Below are 20377 nucleotides of genomic sequence, written 5' to 3'. Positions count from 1 at the left end.
ACTTACGAACCGTCCAAAGGAGGACAAAGTAACCTGGATTTTACAAACATACATTATATACAAAACACGTTCAACCGCACACTTATTCACTGAACATTAAAATCAGAACCAAAAACTAGGATTTTACGAATGTTCTAAATCCTACCTGAAACACGTCCGATCACGCACCAATTGTTTACTCATTCGGCCGCGCGAACTATCTGCTTATTGAGCAGAAACACGACAAAACAGGCACTGACGGCCGCGCAATGCAGAACACAATATTTCGCAAAATCGCGCGATCGTTCTGCTGTCCGGAACAAGAGCCAACTCGCACTGAACTAATTAACTTTATTACCGGCCGCGCAATGCAAAACACAAAATTTCGGCAAATCGCGCGATCATTCTCCCGTCCGAAACAAGAGCCAACACGCACTGAACTAATTAACTTTATTATCCCCCCGATCACCATGTCGTTATTACCACAAAATTCTGAGAACAGCTCTCCGTTTTCGCTCATTTCTCCGAGACCATGGCGTCCCATAATGCGCTCATGGTTCGAGTTGTCGGATCCGATCTTCGCATTGAAGTCGCCCAAACAGATCTTGATATCACCCTTCGGAATTCTATTTACGACGGCATTGAGTTGACTGTAGAAGTTCTCTTTGTCTTGCAGATCGGCAGCATCGGTTGGCGGATAACATTGGATAATAGTAAGGTTTCGGACCCGTGTTCTGAATCTGGCAACGAGTATCCTTTCACTTATAGGTTCCCACTTCATAAGCGCAGAGTGTGCCTGAGCGCTTAGTATGTAAGCAGCGGCTAGCTCAGGGCTACTCTCATCTCGGGTCGGTCACTCACATGCCCGAGAAGACTCACAATCGAAGCGGACCATAACAAACAGAAAGAGATGGCGGAACAAGCATGCACCTAAGGCTCAGTTCTTAAAACGAAAACAATGAAAGATTCATTTTATGTTTTTTTTTATTTAAGTAGCATTAAGAAGAAAGGATTCGGAAAGGATAGGAGGAAAAAAGGGATTCGTTGCGGCCGTGCTGCAGTCGTTGGGGCCCTTATAATGCATGCGAGAAGATTTCGGACGGGAACATACCTTCACAGCTACAGGCTGAGGATTGCCGGGGAAGGCACCGTTCTTCCCAGGGGTCGGAATCAAAGCTGCGTATCTATCCACATTATCGTACTGGCTGTTTGCTAGGATCCTGGCTTGGCTTCTGGAATTCGATCCTCGCGTTGCGGTTTGGGATCACCTTCGAGTGTGGATGAAGTTTCTCCACTGGATTAACCTTCGCCTGGGTAGAACGTTGTTGACGAAGTAAGGCTGGACGGTGGGTTAAGCGCCAACTTGAAGGTGACCTCCCTAGAGCTCGTGAGCGGGGCGGCAACTCATCGGATTTTGGGTTGTGTGACCGGGGGTATTCCCGCCGGACCTCACAACACCCCTCACCTCCAAAACTTCCGTTGCCGCTCACTCGCCACGTGTTGCTCGACAATAACGAGGGGGCTTGTCGGCCACCAGCCTAGAGCTTGCCACCACCACCTCGATTTTTGGATGCCTGCTGGGTAATTTCCTTGCCAAGGCCTTCCGGATACTTTTCTTGGAAAACTAGTCTTCCACGTGATGCCTGGGGGGATCGGACACCGGTGACTGTCGGTTCCTTTTTACTGCTGCGACAATGTCACGTGCACACCAGTCATGCTACAAAGCGGTTCGCTTGTCCGTGGGCTATATTAACTGGTCCTGCCCTTTTTCACTTTCGACCACCTTTTAAAGATTTTCGCGGTACACTACCACTAGGGTTCCAAAAGTTTTTCTTTTCCACCAGACTCTCTGTCCAACACAACTGGTGCGATTTAGGAAGAACGAGTTATTTTCGGGAGCATGCGACGACGTGTGTCAGCTTCCACGGTCTCGAATCCACTGCCTGTGCTCTAATCCCTCGGTCTTAATCGGGCCAATTCTCCTCTTGACTCTCATGCTCTCATCCTCTCTTCTCATGCGCCGGAAACAGGAATCCGCAGAATTGGTCGGCAATGATGGGATGCGAGTAGTGTTAATTAGGTTAGTAGAATTAATTTCTCATTGAACAATTTTTCTTTTAAATTTCACTTAATATTGAAGTCTTTTTTTTTTCCTCACGGTTAGAAGAATTAGGGGTAGTTCACAATTTGTTTTGGCCTAAATTCAAAGCTATATGAGCCATCCTATATACATCAAAAATTCATATTTAAATTCTAGCTCTCCCTGTAGCAAAATATTCAAAGGTAGCAAAATAATACATTTAAGCTAAGCATGGTATGAAGCCAAAATTTCATTGGTGCAGGCGATAGTCCGGTAACAAGTAGGAAGCCAATTCCGCGATGCCGGGGAGCGTGTTCACCTCGTAAACCAGAGTATAGCAGAACTTGTCCCGACGGCGTTCTGTGTTCTCCAAAGTTTGGCCAACGGACTTCACTCAGTCCCAGGATCTCAAGCTTCATGCGGCGTGCCTCATTGGCAAGTTGTGCCATGATATGGAAATGCTAATATCATCTTCCAAACTTGGACGTACATGTTCATGATAGAATTAGAGGCGAAAGTATAGAATTCCGTTAGGATACGGCAGGCATGAAGAATGTTTTTATAGAAGTCGATTTGAAAGCGAGCGGAGGGCAATATTTGTGATGGCACATATCACACGACCTTCCTTCTGCCAAGCTCCCGTATGAAGGGGGAGGGAAGAATATCAGTGTGGAAGCTGATATATCTCCACTGGATCTCAAGATTCATGCGGCGTGCCTCATTGGCAAGTTGTGCCAATTTACCCTGCTGGGCTAGGGTTAAAACGTTTCATGTTCCTATTCGTGTCCGTTGTTTCGCGCTAAGAGTCGTCGCCGTAAAATCAGTCCGTATTCTTTCATCATCGGATTCTCGAACAAATTGATGTTTCGGGAACAGTAGGTTGTTGGCCCAAGGTTCCCTATCCACCGGGATGGGGCTGCCATCTTAGGTATAGCTTCCGGGGAATAACATTTCATACTCAGCCCCTGGATGTCAGAACAGACGCTGTTGGAGTTGCACATCCTTGGTGGACAGACGCTCGATCAGTCGTGTCAAATTTGTTTAAAGTCCCACCCAACACCAGGACTAGGCTATTGCGGTTTGTGCGAAACACGGTTGTTTTGATAGGGCCTGCTTGCGGACACATGTAGCTTTTTATAGAAGTTCAACAGAGCCCACTGTCCAGCCCCACCACATCCTAGGAAGACTCCACAAGACGCACCCTCTCACTCTAGCTGATGTCAGAAGGACAACAGTGCCCAGGCTACACTACCAGCTAAGTACGCAACCCTTAGCTGGTGGTCAATTGTCATCGGAAGACCCGTGGAAGCGTGATTATTGGAACTTGTGAGGACCAGAGCTATGTTAGGCGCCCCTTCCCGGATGTCAACTCACCATTTCGCAGCCCGTATCGTGTGGTGTGCCCCCGAAAACGCGAGCACTTTGAAATTTGGATTCCGTAAGAAGTGACCTTAAAGAAGGTATCAAGCCAAATTCCTAGGCAATGACTATGGCAATGGCTTTATGCCAATGGCCAGCTCACTTCAGGGATATGTCATTTTCAAGGAAATATCATATTCGGGGAAATGTTATTTTCTAGAAAATATTATTGTCGAGGATTTGCTATTTTTGAGGAATTGTAACAAGCTCATGCATAATTTCGTACTCCACACTACCCACACTCTTCCCCTTTTCCCAATGACCGTCCCACTGAATTGTTTGTATTCTAAACAGTATCCAACCCAAATAACCTCCCGTATTCCAAATAAGCCTCCCAACCTCTATATTATTGTTTACTTTCGATAGAAAATACATGTTTTAAATTTTGTGAAATCGACCCGTTTAAAAAATATACAAACCTATCCATTTCATAAATTGAACCGTTTGTTTGACAAACTGCATATGTAACATTTTTGGCCAAAATGAGATTTTTATATATTTATTCTGAATTCTCGTCCAAAAAAACAACGGGCTTGGTGGTCATATGGAAATGCGCTTTCATACCGTTTCCATCTACTTTACCTATACCTGCAACTTGATTAGTTCTAGCAGATAACTGTTAGAATTCGAAATGAGCAAAAAAAAAAGCGTGGAAGTGCCCCAGGGCAGGGATCCCGAGCAAAGCTTGAGAGCAAATCGATAACTAATTCTGTTGTTGTGAAATCGACTAATTTTGATAACTCAGGTTGATATCCTTTTGGTCGTTTTAACGGTTAAAAGATCAAAATCTACAGCAGAAAAATCTTACTGTGACATCAAATCGAAAACTATTCCTGCTATCGATGAGAGCAATTTTTTTTTGGTTCCGATAACAAAACAGTTTGATAACAGTTTGATGTCAGATCATACAATTTAGAAATCAACAGCAAAATGAGATCAAAATATGTAATCAGTCAGGATGATTCTTATTTGAAAACAAATTATGATTTCAATTTGATATCAATATCAAAATATGTTTTCTATATGCTCTCATTATGTTTTCAGACTTTGCTCGGGATGGAATGCTCCTCAGAGCGAATCAGGAGAAGAAAAAAATGGTTACTGCTGTACTTTCACGTTTCACTCTTTTCGGGAAGCTCCGAAATAAACACTTTCCTCAATGATAACTAGATTATTTAACTCAATGTTCTGAGGCCGCCATTGAACAACAAATGCTGTTGAAGACGAGAATATGTGCTCAAGAATTGAACCATACTTTACTAATTCAAACAAGACGATGGACCTCGGATATCTCAAACATACGCCAACTCATTTCCACGAAAAATTCGGTGAGCCCTTTCCGATTATACTTGTTATCCATTTGCTTTTAGTCTGCGTTACATTCTATTTTTATTATTCAATGAAATTTGCTGTATATTTTCTGATTTAAAAGTCAGAAATGGTACGATTTCTGTCTTTCTTGTACCAACATTAGTATTTAGTTAAGAAAATTATTTTGAGCTTTTTAGTGGAATGTCTTCACTTGCCATAGGACGAGTTTGTACAGTCTCGTTTAGTTCCACCACTTGGTTGTGCCTTGGCGGATGCGTGTTTTGGCCTCGGCGGTGGGGTCGTCCTCAGTGTCTCGTACTTGTAGTCAAATACGAGACACTGAGGACGACCTTACTGTTGAGGTCGAGATACGTGTCTGCCGGGACACAATTTGGGGGTGGAGTTGAATGGGATTGTGCAGACTCGTCTTATGACAAGTGGATTAGTATTTAATAATTCCTTATGGGCTTAGATCTGTGTGCTCGTTTATCTTTTGATTCGAAAGCTCATTCCATAAGTATGATTTGAATCAAAAGACAAATATTAACAATATAAATATTAAAATATGTATCAAAATATTCACCTTACTATATTGACATATGTAAAACCAAGGTAATTCCAATTAAACTATAGAGCTTAAAATTTTTCATAAAAAAATAACTGAGAAGGATTGTTTTTAAAAGGTATATCATATTTGTTGCAGAACAAACAATTCATCCTTTTTATTCAATGGACTGATATTACAATTAAATCCGTTATTTTCAATTAAAATTTTATGGCCTCTGAATTCCATCTCAAGTAAACAAATTATATGTTGCATTTTATAACATATTGAATAAATTATTAGGAAATGGGATATGACCGTGTACACTAATTCACAGAAAAAATCATATTTATTGCCATAAAAGTCTGCAAGTCTGTTGTAACTGCAATACCGAGTCACTGCTACGGAGCATCCAATGATTTTTGTTTTTAATTATTGTTTCTTGAAGCATTATGGAGCATTCATGATCTTAAAACAAGATGATCAAAAATAAATTTGTTTATGCATCATATGAAAATGTGACAGCATCATACACTTTGCGTTAGTTTTTATGTGTAAGAATGTAAATATACTCTTTTTACTGTGTTTTTATTTTTTTTGTTACACATATATTTTTTATTTTTTACTTTTTTGCTTTTACAAGTCATCAATTGTAAGGGAGGTCGGATTTTTTCTTTTTTGGAAAGGATGTTGGTTTTGATGCACAAAGTTGGGTTTGCCATTGGAGGGTGTTTTTTATGAGGTGTGCGAGGGAGAGTTCGGCTGCCGGTGGAACTTGAACCCGCACTATTCCATTAAGAACACGGACGTATTACCAATTATACAACAGCTGTCCTTGCGAGAAAGCTGTCCCATAACCAGCTAATAACGGTGGCATATGAGTAAATTCCCCGTATCCTTCGAATCCTACTTTAGCAATATTTCACTTCTTTTCCCTCTACCCAACTATGTGTATCGAAATTGAATAACAGTCGATCGCGTTTGAATCACAAACATGTGCTTTTGCCTGTCGTATTGAGGCGGGTTTGCTTCTGCTACGACAATAGAGGCTTGTTTGCAGCCGTTTGATCATTTATTCATCCACTTAGAATTCATTTGTTGATCAAAATCATTATCATATCAGGGGGGAAGAGGAATTTAATTTCTTTTTGCTCTTTTTTTCGTTTCAGAGAGCGAGCAAAGGCGCTTAAACCTAGGCTATTAGCCAGGGCAAAGCTAATACCTTCGCCCCATCCGAGGAACATCATCGGCAAGGATGATGGAGTGACATAAATTTCTTAGCAAAGTCACTCCCAACGTATTTCCACAAATTTTCTATCATTTGCTTATAATGATAATCCTAAACCACATACCCTACCAACCATCCAATTCCTTGACATCTATGAGGGCGTCGGTGAGTCGCTGGCCTCTCGTTTAGTAGATGTCATATCATCATTTCCTTCCCTTTCCTAGTAACGGAGAAGATGGGCGTGGCCGGCAATGATAGCTTTCATGTTTTATCATTTTGGACCCCCAATTGGATTTCCATTGAATCCCAAATGGAAATCCATAAGCAATTGGGGTAAGAAAGGTAGAGAATATACATGACAACTATCAGTATGCAATCTACGAAATACTCCGTTACAACGCAACGCAACGCATTTAATTTCTACACGTTGTTGTAAATGGAATAGCACTAAGCTTGATTTATGCTAATGAAGACATTCCCTTAAAAGAGCTTAACAATTTTCATTCGAAATTCAAGCAGTCCAAAAAACCTTGTATTAATCGATCGAAACGGTATACACTAGAGTCGCTAGTTGGTAGCTAGGCTTAGAAACCTCGCGATTAATAACTGTGGAAGTGCTGAATGAGCACAAAGCAGCGAATCGGCGATGTCCCAGTGAGGGATGTAATTCCAATAAAAAGGAGACACTTAGCATACTGAAGAATTTTCTTTTGAAACTCAGAAGAATTTCTTAAAATTTTTCTTAGAAAATAGGAATAACTTCTGTGTTTCCATTACATGTTACAATACATGTCTATGTCTGCATCTGTATTGATATGTCAGCCCTGGAGATAGTCGGAGAAAACTCTTCTGTGTCACCAAAGAGCGTTGCAAGCCGCAAATGAATAAATCTGTACATAACAAAAATAGGGAAAATCAGGTTAAACGGCTAATATTTTCGCCTTTTGTTGAATAGCCATAACAGAATTCACGTGTGTTCAACAACATACGAAAATTTTAGCATTTGACGAATTACCATCAATATTCCATAATAAATGTAATTATATTCTATGTTTCATAAATGTAAACACTGGGGTCGCTTTTTGCGCTGCACAGTGTTTTCTAACCCAGGAATTCGCTATTGAAAATGTTTTGGCCTTGTTTCAGTATGTAAAACATGATTATTCCCCTTAAAAGTGAGATGGAAATTTTATATCGTCTAATTCTAAAGATATACCATTGGTGTTTTCTAGTTGCAGAAAAAGTTGATACGAAAATTTAGTTCTATCTGCTATATAAGTCGAGATATGGGTTGTTATTTAAGAACGACAAAAATCAGGATTTAACGATACTTTCTTCAATATTTTTTGTTTTTAGATTTTTCGAATGTTCTACAAAGTTGTCCGTCGCGATAAAAACATGAATCTTTCGAAAACAGTTTCTTTTTATTCTCAATATTGATGAACCTATTGACGTTTTTCGGTTCACAAATAAATATTTTGATATTTGCTGCATATATTCAGGGACAAAGTGGGACAGAATTTTAATAAGCTAAAGGAGAGTATAACTCAGAACTAATGGATATATGTTACATAGCTTGACGTAAGTGCCGTATGGATTTTAGCTTTAACTTCGTCAATATTGAAAATAAAAAACTGTTCTTGAAAGGTTCATGTTGTTTATCGCGACGGACAACTTTGAAGAAAATGTCTAGGAACTTTTTTCAAATGGGCCCAACTGATTCTGACCTTGTTTTTTGAAATGGCGATTGTGCTCTTAAATCAAACAATTTTGGTCAATTAATGCACCCAACACAAAGAATAGATTGCTATCTATCTGGTAGTAACGTTAGTTGAACGAAAAATGCTAAATAGAGAGAGTATCAGCTGTTTCAAATTTCAAGGTCAAATACAGTTACGCCTATTTGAAAAAAGTTCCTAGATGTGAGAAATAAAAAATAAAAATTAACGGAGGTTTAGTGAAATACCTGATTTCTGGGGGTCGTTAATAAATAACGACCCATATCTCGACTATAGCAGATTGAACTAAAATTTGAATAGTAAAATTTTTCGTAGCAACTTTTCCTACAACTATCTCAAAGACACTAATGGTGTATCTCATTGTTTTTGATTATTGCTGGTCTTCATAGAACATTGAATCACGGAACATACACAAAAAAATCAGAGAAGAATGCTATAATATCTTACCGCGTAAAAAGCCACCTCTGTGTATGATCTTTGATTTTCTAAACAAATAAATTTATGTGTAATCATTACACCAAATTTTCATCTTGGCATCACATCGGTTGTGCCTATTAACTATCCCAAACTATTTTAAACATTATCCTCAGAGGTAGGCATGAATGGTGAGAACGCATCATTTCAGTCACTTGAACAAGACGGGATTGACCTGCTCGTTGACTAGAGAATTGTCTTCACCAGTCATTCAATGATTGAAGTAACGATTTCTACATTCAACACAAAACGTATTAGCACAATAATAGACACTTTGTTACTCTACGGTTAGTAGACGGAACTGAACTCCATCCTTGACATAAAGAATCACTGTAACTGCATATACAACAAAAGAAACTTTTTGTGAAGATCTAAAGTTTACAACAACAATGAACAATAATCGAAAATTTGACGAAGAGGAAGAAATGCACTACGATTCTCATCAAGGCCAAGTTTGACACTGTGCGAAAAAACTCCATCTACAGTTCTTATCTATGATGAACAGGCTCCATAAACACGCAAAGAATTATCCAAAATTGTTTGTTTCGACCCGAGCAGAAGAAATTATCTCAATAATATCTCATTCTGTTATTGATACTATACTCTATTATGAACTATGGATAAGCGGTAAAATTCCAAAAAATAATAGCAAAAATTAATATGCACAATACTTCAGGCATAACATACTCTGTTATTACAATACCAAAAACATCACAAATTAGTATTCGTTTGGTATTGAAAAACCTAAACATGTTATGCCTATAGTATTTTGTTATTAGTTTTTGGTATTATTTTTTGGTATTTCCTCTTATACAAGGCTGGCCCATACCAATTTCTGTTTAATGTAATGTCGATCTACATATATACTGTTTCTTATTTATGTCTCTCCCAATTGTGTACTAAACAAGTTTTAGAAAAATAATTACGAAGTCTTAAACAAATCTTGAAAAGATAGAGATTTTTCTTGATTTTATTTATCTAAATATTTTTAATTATTTTCACTGCTACTTCTCAGAGACCACCGATTAATCCATCTAGCGTGCCTGTCAGTGCCTTTCTTACAAGTAATAAATTTCGTTTTGACAATAACTTTTTGACCATAGTCAGATCAGTTCAATTTTAGATATGAAGCAATGAGACTGTGATTACGGTCAAATACAATACAATGTTGCGTGCAAATCGCTTAAGACTAAGTTCCAAAAAAGAGGAGTTCTTTTGCGCTCATATATACCTAGACACATACATACACACGCACACACAGATATCATCACAGTTCGTTTATTGGTATACAAAATTGGGTCTCTGGACCTCCTATAAAAAGTTCTTTTTTGGAGTGATCCTATAGCTTTTGATTGCACTCAGTGTAAATACGAGAATAACAAAAAATAAAATGAAAAAATTTCTCGATTTTAACACTTTTTCTATTTTGTCACCTCCAAATGCATCGTGAGGTGATAAAATCGGAAACAAAACTGTATTCTCAACTTTTTGTGATTTTGCACAAAGAAGATAAAAAGCATACATGGTATCACGTTTTTATTATTTTCCCACATATCGCTTATTTAAAGTGGGACAGAACCCGTGCCTCCGTTATCTTTATTTCATGGGGAGAAATTTGAAGATTTTTACAGTTTAAGCCATGATTGATTGAGGGAGCATTCAGATACCACAAGGTATTTTTTTTTAATTTTCAAGAGTTTCCTAGGTGTGTTTTTTTGGATAAACCATTTTTAAAATTTGTTAGACCCGTATGAATAATCATTTTTAAATTTTGCACGCTTTTTCTGCGAGTTGGTCGTTGTTAGTATATGATAATATGGGTATCCGGTCTTCAATCGAGAGTACATTTTCCCAGTGAATATAAAACGTTTGCGTGCACTCAGTACGGAAAAGCAAGAAGGAAAAAAAGTAAGGATTGAAAATTATCTTATCAATGAATCGAATCGGTAAAACCGAAAGCGCCGTTTTCTAATGCAACTGGATAGACAATTAAGCCACACGTTTGGGATTATCGAAACGTCGATTGGGTCGCGGTTGATTCAATGGAAATTTTATTTGTTTTGCTGTTTTGCTCCACAGGTGAAAGATAATCTATTATGAATGGGGCATTCATGTCATATGTATCAATTAATTATGATAAATTAAAATCATTTATCGACGTAGAAATCAAATCGACAAGTGGCAAACAGAAGCGGAAAAAGAGGAAACACTAATCAGAATTCACCTATTTTTCACATTTCACTAGCGTAAATTCGGTTTTACAGTATTGGTTACTCACATTGCATTGATAAGCATACTATTTATCGGAATCATCGAATGGGATCTTTTATAGAAATTTCGCTGCATGCTCACCATTTCAGCACCGTTTCTTCCCAAGCTAATGGAAGAAATATGTTTGGAAGAGATCCAGGGGATCATGAACTCACAAGCAATTCCATGATAAATTTACAGGAGATTCCTGGAACGATTGTACGGGAGCTCTCCGAATGCAATTTCCCCGAATGTAATTTCCCCGAATGTGACAATTCCCCGAATGCAACATTTCCCCGAATTGTTTCCACAGTGCAGATAAAACTAAAACGATTGTACGACAATTACCCGAAAAACAATTCCCCGAATGAAATTTTCTCGAATGTAATTTCTCGGAATGTAACAATTCCCCGAATGTAAAATTTTCCCAAATGAAACATTTCCCCGAAAATACAGTATCTCTTGCAAATAAACTTTTGCAATCGAGTGTATACGTCCGAGAAGAGCAGCGTTCGACGTTACGTCCAAGAGTGTCTTAATGATTATCAGCTCAAGATCCTTTGATAGACTAACTCAAAATGAACTCCCCCAAGAAATCATGACGTTTGAGCGGGTCGCATAATGAACGCAAAATGAACTTTTGTTCGAGAAGCCGACCCGCTCAAATGTCATAATCCATCGCGTGAGTGAATTCGATGAACCGCTGCACACACGGAAGAAAAAAAGTACCCAAAATTGAGTATTTTAAAACTTACTTTTGAGCTATGTTTTCCCTTTTCTTTCATCCACTCTTTCTTTTATTGTCAAAAACAAAAGAGCCAAACAATCCAACGACGCCAGTTCAATACGGGAAGCCAATTTTGAGTTTTATTACCTGAGGTCGAAATTGAGTGAATTAAACTTACATTTGGGTAAATAAATTTTCCGTTGGGTACTTTTTCAACATGGGAGTAAAGGCAAACAACTTCGATCCTACTTACTCAATTTTGGCTTCCCGTACGGATGTTCAAGGTTGGGTGAATTAAACTCACTATTGGGTAGTTTATTTCTTCCGTGCAGGTCTATAGTATTGGATGTTCTTGGTCCTCCAAGATGTGTTGTTGAATTATAAAGATATCAGAGTACAGTGTTGTCAAGGTAGCTTTTGTACTAATTTAGTCGAAAAACGGCAGCATTTTCTAATAATAGAATCTCGAACTACAATTCCGATAAAAATTGTTTTGGTAAATATGTTTCTATCTTTGTAATCAAACTACTGCCCTGTATACATCCTTAAGAAGTAAAAGACAACAATGAATTATATATATTTAAAAAAACACCTAAATTAAGACAAAAAAAATTCTAGAAACAAAAATAATGCGTTTGCCCGGAATAAGGCAGTGGTGAATGTGATTCCTTCTTTAAAAATAATGCATCTGTCCAGAATAACTCAATGGTAATTTTGTCCATTCTTTAGAATTGGGTGTTCCAAAATAATGAATGTTATTAATTTTTTTTAATAAGCTGTATCTGCCCGGAATAAGATAATGGGGGATGTGATCCATTCTTTAAAATAAGACATTTTCACTAAATAAGGAAATGGTATTTGTGATCCCTTCTTCAGAAATAGGCAGAAAACGACAAAGGCGGTTTCCCTTTTTAAAATATAGAAAAAAAAATGTAAGATCCCTTCTTATAGTACGTTCAAATTATGAGCTATATCACTTGATATAGCGAATCTTGGCATGAGATGCCATATGCATTATTTCCAGTGAAAACTAGATGTACAAACACTGATGTCAAGATGCTCTATATCAAGTGATATAGCTCATAATCTGAACGTACTATTAAGCAACATGAATCGAATGTATAATATTTTAACGAAAAATATTTTGCCAAATTTATTTTCATGGAAAAATATTTGACAGTATGTAATTTTTGCGCTACGATATTTGACGAATTATTCCTTTTTCAGAATGGTTTTTGGTGGAATGCCATGTTCAGAGTATTCCATTAAGCACATTGGTATTTTCTTTAATAAGTGTGGTGTAGAATAGCAGTAGTTTTGAAACATATATTCGCCCTACACGAATTATTCCTGACTAGCGCGTTCCTTCAGTGAACGAATTATCTCCTCTCCTTATCTTATTACGGATTGACTTTTTTTAAATAATATTTTATCTTTTCCTTTCGCCTTATACCGGATAGACGAATTCATTTAAAAAAAGGCATTATCCTCTATTCGCATTATACCGGGCAGACGCGATCATTTAAAGAATTGTTTCATTCTTTCACTTTATTCCAGGCAAATGAGTACATTTGAAGAAGGCATTATCACTTCCTGCGATGCTGTCATCGTAATGCATAATGCATAATGTCCTCCCTTCGCCTTATACCGGGCAGACGCGTTTATTTTCAGAAGACATTATCTTCAGGGGGAGAAGGCGGAGACCTGAATCCCTACCCCAACATGTGCGACATCTGGATTTGGTTCTAAACTGTAAACAACAGTGTTAATTCTCTACCACCTTTTGGCGAGGCAATTTTTATGCACACTTTTGTTTTCGATATTTCATCAAAATTAAACACTCAATCATGCAGCAATATAACGATGTGATATGCTTGAGATACCTGCTTGATTATAGGGACTCGAAAAAGAATTTATTTGCAGTAACTAATCGAATATAAAAATTAACGATTGCGCCCTAACACCGGTTCTAAGCTTCAATGCAGAGTACACGAGCTTTGTTCGCCAGTGTCAGGCGTATGAGGCCTTTGATTATCTTTTCCCTTTGCCTAAACCCGGCAGATGCGTTCATTACACCGATCAAACGTGTTCATTGGAAGAAAGTAAAGAAAGTGACAGCCCAATGGATACACTTGTGAACCGGGAATCGAACTCGCCACTCTCTTGATTGGAAATGCTCTGCCTTTGCTTGCTTGGCTAACTGGATACCGCACACAAAAAGGAGAGGGAAGCATTCGGGGAATTGTTTTTCGGGGAATTGTTTTTCGGGGAAATTGTATTCGGGGAATTGAGACGAGCTCGGTGGTCTAGTGGCTACCGCTTCTGCCTTATAAGCAGAAGGTCGTGGGTTCAATTCCAGGCTCGTCCCTTTCCTACTTTGTATTTCTATCTTAGTTCTTTCTGTGTTTCCCGTTCTACCAAAACGATTCCTACTGTTATAACCTTCCACACAATCCCAAAACCTCCCGTGGCACCTATGAGAGGTCGTAGAGTTCTCTGCATCTTTCCTAAGTAGGTGTCCAACTAATCATCCTTCCCCTTCCTCAGCATTCGCAATGACGTGGCCAGGACAGATCTCGACTATTGGAGAGTGCATTGCCTGCATCTAAGAGATAGTGATTAGTCTCAAATCAATATCTGAGGTAACGGATGAAAGTAATGCTACTCTCATACAATAGTGTTGGCTTGTACCACCTACGAATTTGTGCGAATTGCTCAATGCTAATGCTAATGCTAATGCTAATTGTATTCGGGGAATTGTCGTACAATCAACTAAAACTGAACAACAAATCTGCGTCGTTTAACATAAAGTCGCATAATTGGCTTTTGACGATTGTACGACAATTCCCCGAAAACCAATTCTCCGAATGCAATTTTCCCGAAAGCAAATTCCCTGAATAACAATTCCCCGAATATAACATTTTCCCGAATGCAACAATTCCCCGAATGTAACATTTTCCCGAATGCAACAATTCCCCGAATGTAACATTTCCCCGAATGGTTCCCTCTTTTATTTGAATACAGTACAAAGCGATGGGTATCCAGTTAGTTTAATAACCGTGGTAATGTTAATAGAATACCAAGTTGAAAAGTAGGCCAAGTTCGAGATGGAAAATACAGCAATTGAAGAAGAAAACAAAGCCGTGGAAGAGAGCAATGCTTTATTTAATGAACGCATATGGCAGGAATAAGGCGACATGAGGAGATTAAGCTTTCGTTTAATGAATACGTTTGCTCGGTATGATAAAGTATCAGCGCGTTTGCTCGGTATGAAGGGACAAGATAATGCCTTCTTTGAATGATGGCATCTGCCCGGTATAAGACAAATCGGGGAGATAATGCCTTATTTAAGCCGTCTAAGACGAATTAAGTACTGTCCATTTAATTCCACCAGTTAATTAACTGGTGGAATTAAATGGACAGTACTTAATTCGTCTTAGACGGTTTAATACATTCCACTAAACGAGCTTAATATATTTTCCTTATTTAAGGACAAACCTCCCGGAATCCAAAACAAAATGCACCCGCGTTTTTTGAGGGTGCCTCATTCAAGGGCACCTCATTCAAAACGGAAGCCACGCACAACTGTTATTTTTATTATTCCAGCTTTGCTGCGTCGCGGCATGCGTGGAATAATAAAAATGACAGTTGTGAGTGGCTTCCGTTCTGAATGAGGTGCCTTTGACAAACGCGAGTGCATTTAGTTTTGGATTCCGAGAGACTTGACCTTAAATAGTTGCGATTGACCGGTACAGAGTGAAGGAAGGAGATAATGCCTTCTTCAAATGAACACATTTGCCCTGTATAAGACAATGAGGGTAGATAGCCCCTTCCTTAAATGAACTCGTTTTATTGGTGTGGGAATTGATTTAAAGATTGAGAAAACAAACTAAAAAAAATACTCGTTCACTCAGGAGATAATGCCTTCTTTAAATGATTTTGTATGAGGTATGAGGTAAAATGAATTATTTTGAAAAAAGAGGCTGTCCGTTATAATGCAAGGTGAGGAGATAAACAATTATATGCTTCAAAATAGCCGTTATTCTACACTACATCTATATTAGGAAATGCTTTCGTGACTCGTCCCGATGAGAAAAGTACAGCACCTTCGAAAAAACACGCTTGTCGTTAAAAAGAGCGGCGGGACTCCAGGATCTGCAAGTCTCGGAAGGAATATATTTTCCTTATACTAGTTAAATTCGCCTACATCAAAATAAGAGATCACATTCATCCTTATTGCGGACAAACACCTGCTTCTTAAAAGGGAAACGCATTTGCCTTTGCCTTATTTCAAGCTAACGCCTATTTCTGAAGAAGGGACCACATCTACCATTTTCTTACTTCGTGAAAAGCCTTCTTTTAAAGAATAGATCACATCCCCCATATCCTTATTCCGGGAAGATATATTTTATTGAAGAAAGAATAACATTCACTGCTTCATTATTCTGGGAAACAACCCACTTTTAAAGAAAGAACACATTTACTATTGCATTATTCCAGCAGATGCACTCTTTTTGAAGAAGGAATCACATTCACCATTGCCTCATTCAGGACAAACGCATTATTCTTATTCAAAAGGATTCACATCCACCCTTGCCTTATAGATCTTTAGAATGGAATTACTGTTCGCTATTTTTTTTTTCAAAAAATGCAGTCGTTGTTAGACTATTTTAGAAAAAAAAAAACTACATTGGAAACACTGTACTCTGATATCTTTATAATTTACTAACACATTTTGGAGGATCCGGTAATAATCTCCAAGATGTGTTTGGGATACTTTCATTTCGGGGAATTGTTTCATTCGGGGAATTGTTACATTCGGGGAAATTGCATTCGGGGAAATGTTACATTCGGGGAAATTGCATTCGGGGAATTGGTTTTCGGGGAATTGTACAATCGCTTTTGACATTATTTTGAGCTGAAACAAAAGTGATGGTCGAACCGTCATTAGGCCGAGTGAGAAGTAAGAAGTGAGAAATGAGTATTGAATAGTGAAAAGTGAGAAGTGAGTAATGAGATGTGAGAAATGAGGAGTGAGAAGTGAAAAGTGAGATGTGGAAAGTGAGATGTGAGAAGTGAGAAATGAGAAGTGGAAAGCGAGAAGTGAGAAGTGAGTAGTGAACAGCGAGTAGTGGGAAGTGAGAAATGAGACATGAGAAGTGAGAAGTGAAAAGTAACAAATGAGATGGAAGTATATAGTAAGAAGTGAAAAGTGTGGAGTAAGAAGTGAGCAGTGAAAAATATGATGCGAGAAATGTGATGTGAGGAGCGAGAAAGGGCGAAATACGAAGTGAGATGTAGGAAGAGAGAATGGAGAATTAAGAAAGGAGGATAGGAAGAAAGGAAGAAAATTAATGCGTTTTCCGGTATAAGGCAAAGGAAAGGGATAATGTTTTTTTTTCACTAATCACAGGGAAAGACGAGTTATAGTGCCTTCTGAAAATGAACACGATAGCCCGATGGACCCTACTTAAGGTGACTTGCGGTGGCACTCCAATCTCTTTGTGGTTGTACCATAAAAATCATCAACTTAAGATTAGTAGTCGTGAGAAACTTGACTACCAACACCTACCAATCTACAAGGCAGACAAAAATAACCACTTGTTTTGTTAACATCCGACTACCGTAAACATTGCATTAATGTGAACGATTTCAGTCTGAGTTGTACGCAGGATTACTCAATACGGTTTAACTATGACATAAACTAACGAAATGTGTCCGAAAATCAACAGATTAGCTTTGATTTACGTTGATATTTATGTTTTATTTTTTCATGATGCTAGCTGTTTATGTTCACATATCGTGACATTGTTGCCAGCTGTTCAAACACAGCAATAGCATAATTGAAATTCACTGCGTTTCTTTTTAATTTTTCAAGACGTTCCAAAGTAGAATAATGAAGATATAATTATGATATTAATAGATAACAGGTTGGAGAGAGATTTATTATTTTTTCGATATTTTACATGTTTTCACTATGATTTCACAGAATTTCATGTTGACATCACTGCCTGCTGCGATAGGTAATGATCAATGACTGCTTGCATACGACGCTGCCGACGACGAGCAACCGACGACGTCGTTGGCATGCGCGGTGGGAAGAGATTCACTTAGTTTTATTTTCATTGAATCGACGCCAAATGTGCACTAAATGATTCGATTATTTTGACAATAAGTAGGTTTAGGTTCAAACTTAGTTCTGATACTTTTTCTTGTGAAATGGTGGTCAGGTTTGGTTTTTTATAATAAAACTAATGTGATCGGTGCTATTCGCAGTGAGGAGGTGGGTAATTGTAAGATTGTGTTGGTGAGCCGCAGGGTAGCCATTCTGAATGACACCGTAAGAGGCCTTAAATTGAACACGTTTGCCTGGAGTAAAACGAAAGAAGGAGATAATGTCTTCCTTAAATGATCGCGTCTAGGCAGTATAATGACAATGGAGGAGATATTGCCTTCTTTAAATGAACACGTAGATGAATTCGAAAATTTTTGTTCGGTTTATATAATTGATATATATATATTGCTAGATGCGATCTCATATATTATATCTATTCTGGCCAAACTCGTCTACATCAAAAGAAGAGACTACATTTATCATTACCTTATTGCAGGCAAACTTCTACTTTTGGATAGGTAATTTCATTCTACTTTGGCTCGTTAGCTCGAAAGCTAACGCCTAAATCTAATGAATAGATCACATCTATAAGTAAATACCAGGTAGATACAAATTTTTAAGAAAAATATATTAAGCTCTTTTAGTGGAATGTATTAAACCGTCTAAGACGAACTTCCAAGTCGAGTCAAGTACAAGACACTGAAGACGACCACACCGTTGTGGTCGAAATACGTATCTGCAAAGATAACGAAAATTAACTGGTGGAATTAAATGGACAGTACTTAATTCGTCTTAGACGGTTTAAATTTTTAAGATTAACATGCACTTCTTCATTATTTTGCGGGAACACCTACTTCCAAAGTAGAGATCAAATTAATCCATAGCGTTATTCCGAGTAGATGCATTATTTTTAAAGAAGGGATCACATTCACAATTGCCTTATTCCGGGCAAACCCATTATTTTTTTAAGGATTCATATCCACGATTACAGTAACTTCTTAAGAAGGGATAGACCTTAGATACGACAGGAGCCTGATTTCACAAATTTTTACCATTAAGCTTTCAATCGGAATTTCTGTTCGCGATTCTACTCCACCAAAGAAATTCAGCCTTTGTATTTTAACATCCTAGATTAAAAGATTAAAAAAAAAATTAACAGTAAGATATTTAATTTAACAATAAAGAAGGTCAAGGGCATACAATACTATCGAAAGCTTTGATCATATTCGGCATCTCCAAAGAGACACTCTGGAACAAATATTTGAACACTGCTCTATTCGGGCGTCTATAGTCGATGACAATTATATATTATTGGGGATTTGATACATTCGGGGAATTGGTTTTCGGGGAATTGTCGTACAATCTCCTATAAAATTTCTTGTGACAATTTCTGAAGAAACTGCCACAGAGTGTTTCATTGAGAAAATCGAAATAAATTCTTCAATTTCCGATAAAAATCTTGAAAGTTCTAAACCAGGTTCTGAAGAAATGCTTTGAGGAATTCCAGGATACCCAAAAATAATTTAGAGAAATTCCTTAAATCAATGCAATGCTGGGCAATTTTTTGGAAGAGTTGCCTAAACATTCGTGGGAAAAATTCTGAAGAATCCTTGGAAGAGTTTGTAGTCAGGAGAAATTTATAAAACAATTCCTGAAAAAATGAGCTTAGATGATAAAATCTTGTTTGAACATTTTAGTTATAAATATCACAATGTGTTGAAACTGTGTTCAGTTTTTGTTATGGTCTTCTATTCGTGTAGAGTTTTCAAAGGTTAACGCGTTAAGCTTTCTTTCTATTGGGTTCCTAAAACTAGTCATAAAAACTTTGATTTCCTTTGAAAGGATAAATTTTGCGAACTCTATTCCGTCAACTCAAATGCAAATATATACCCGGTCAGTTTTAGTAATTAATTTCGAGCACTCACAAGCTTGAACCGTCTGATTGATGGTAGAACATTCCGCACAAACGCTTCTACACTTTCAAGGGTTTCTTGAACTTCCTCTTCCTCTACGATGGGTTCCACTTTGGTCATCCTACGGTACACAATATCCACTCTCCGTACGAATTACTCCATATGTTTCCGTAAAATTGACACTAACTCCTATGAAGAGCTCACTACTCAAACCCATCCGCCGGCATACTAATAATATGTGCAGCGCAGCCATCCCCCGTACGGCGACGGAAGTCGCAAGAAAGGCAACCTGCGTGTGTCGAGTCGGTGATCGTTGATTATAAGTTTCCGTTCCAAGAGGCGAGCTCAATCTGGATACGAATTTGGATTTATTTTGCTGGCCCTCCCACCGAACCACACAACGATAACCCACTATCAGAGAAAGGGCGAATTGGAAGCGGAAGGGTAGATCGTGTTATCACTGAGCCACACTCGTGGAGAAAGTGGATGAAAAGGTCCTATATCTATTCAAAACGAAGTGGCACATGGGACAGAATTGGCACTAAATTGGCTAACCTTGTCATGGAGACGCTCCTTCGCCTAGTGTGAAGCAGTTTGT

General features: G+C 38.2%; 1 protein-coding gene across 8 annotated transcripts in view; it reads right to left on the bottom strand.

Annotated features, from left to right (window-relative positions):
• LOC134223374 (calpain-A-like) overlaps window positions 1–20377 on the bottom strand; it is a 128323-nt gene that overhangs the window by 52156 nt on the left and 55790 nt on the right. The window contains exon 1 of one of the 8 annotated variants that reach the window (XM_062702518.1): window positions 19792–19921. The exons of the other annotated variants lie outside the window; for them this stretch is intronic. Within the exon in view, the coding sequence (XP_062558502.1) occupies window positions 19792–19899 (108 nt within the window). The 5' untranslated portion in view covers window positions 19900–19921. Of the gene's footprint in view, window positions 1–19791; window positions 19922–20377 lie in introns of those variants that run through there. 8 annotated transcript variants of the gene reach the window in all.

This window comes from Armigeres subalbatus, chromosome 3, assembly GCF_024139115.2.
Source record: "Armigeres subalbatus isolate Guangzhou_Male chromosome 3, GZ_Asu_2, whole genome shotgun sequence".
NCBI lineage: Eukaryota > Metazoa > Arthropoda > Insecta > Diptera > Culicidae > Armigeres > Armigeres subalbatus.
This window is presented reverse-complemented; position numbering and strand designations above follow the sequence as displayed.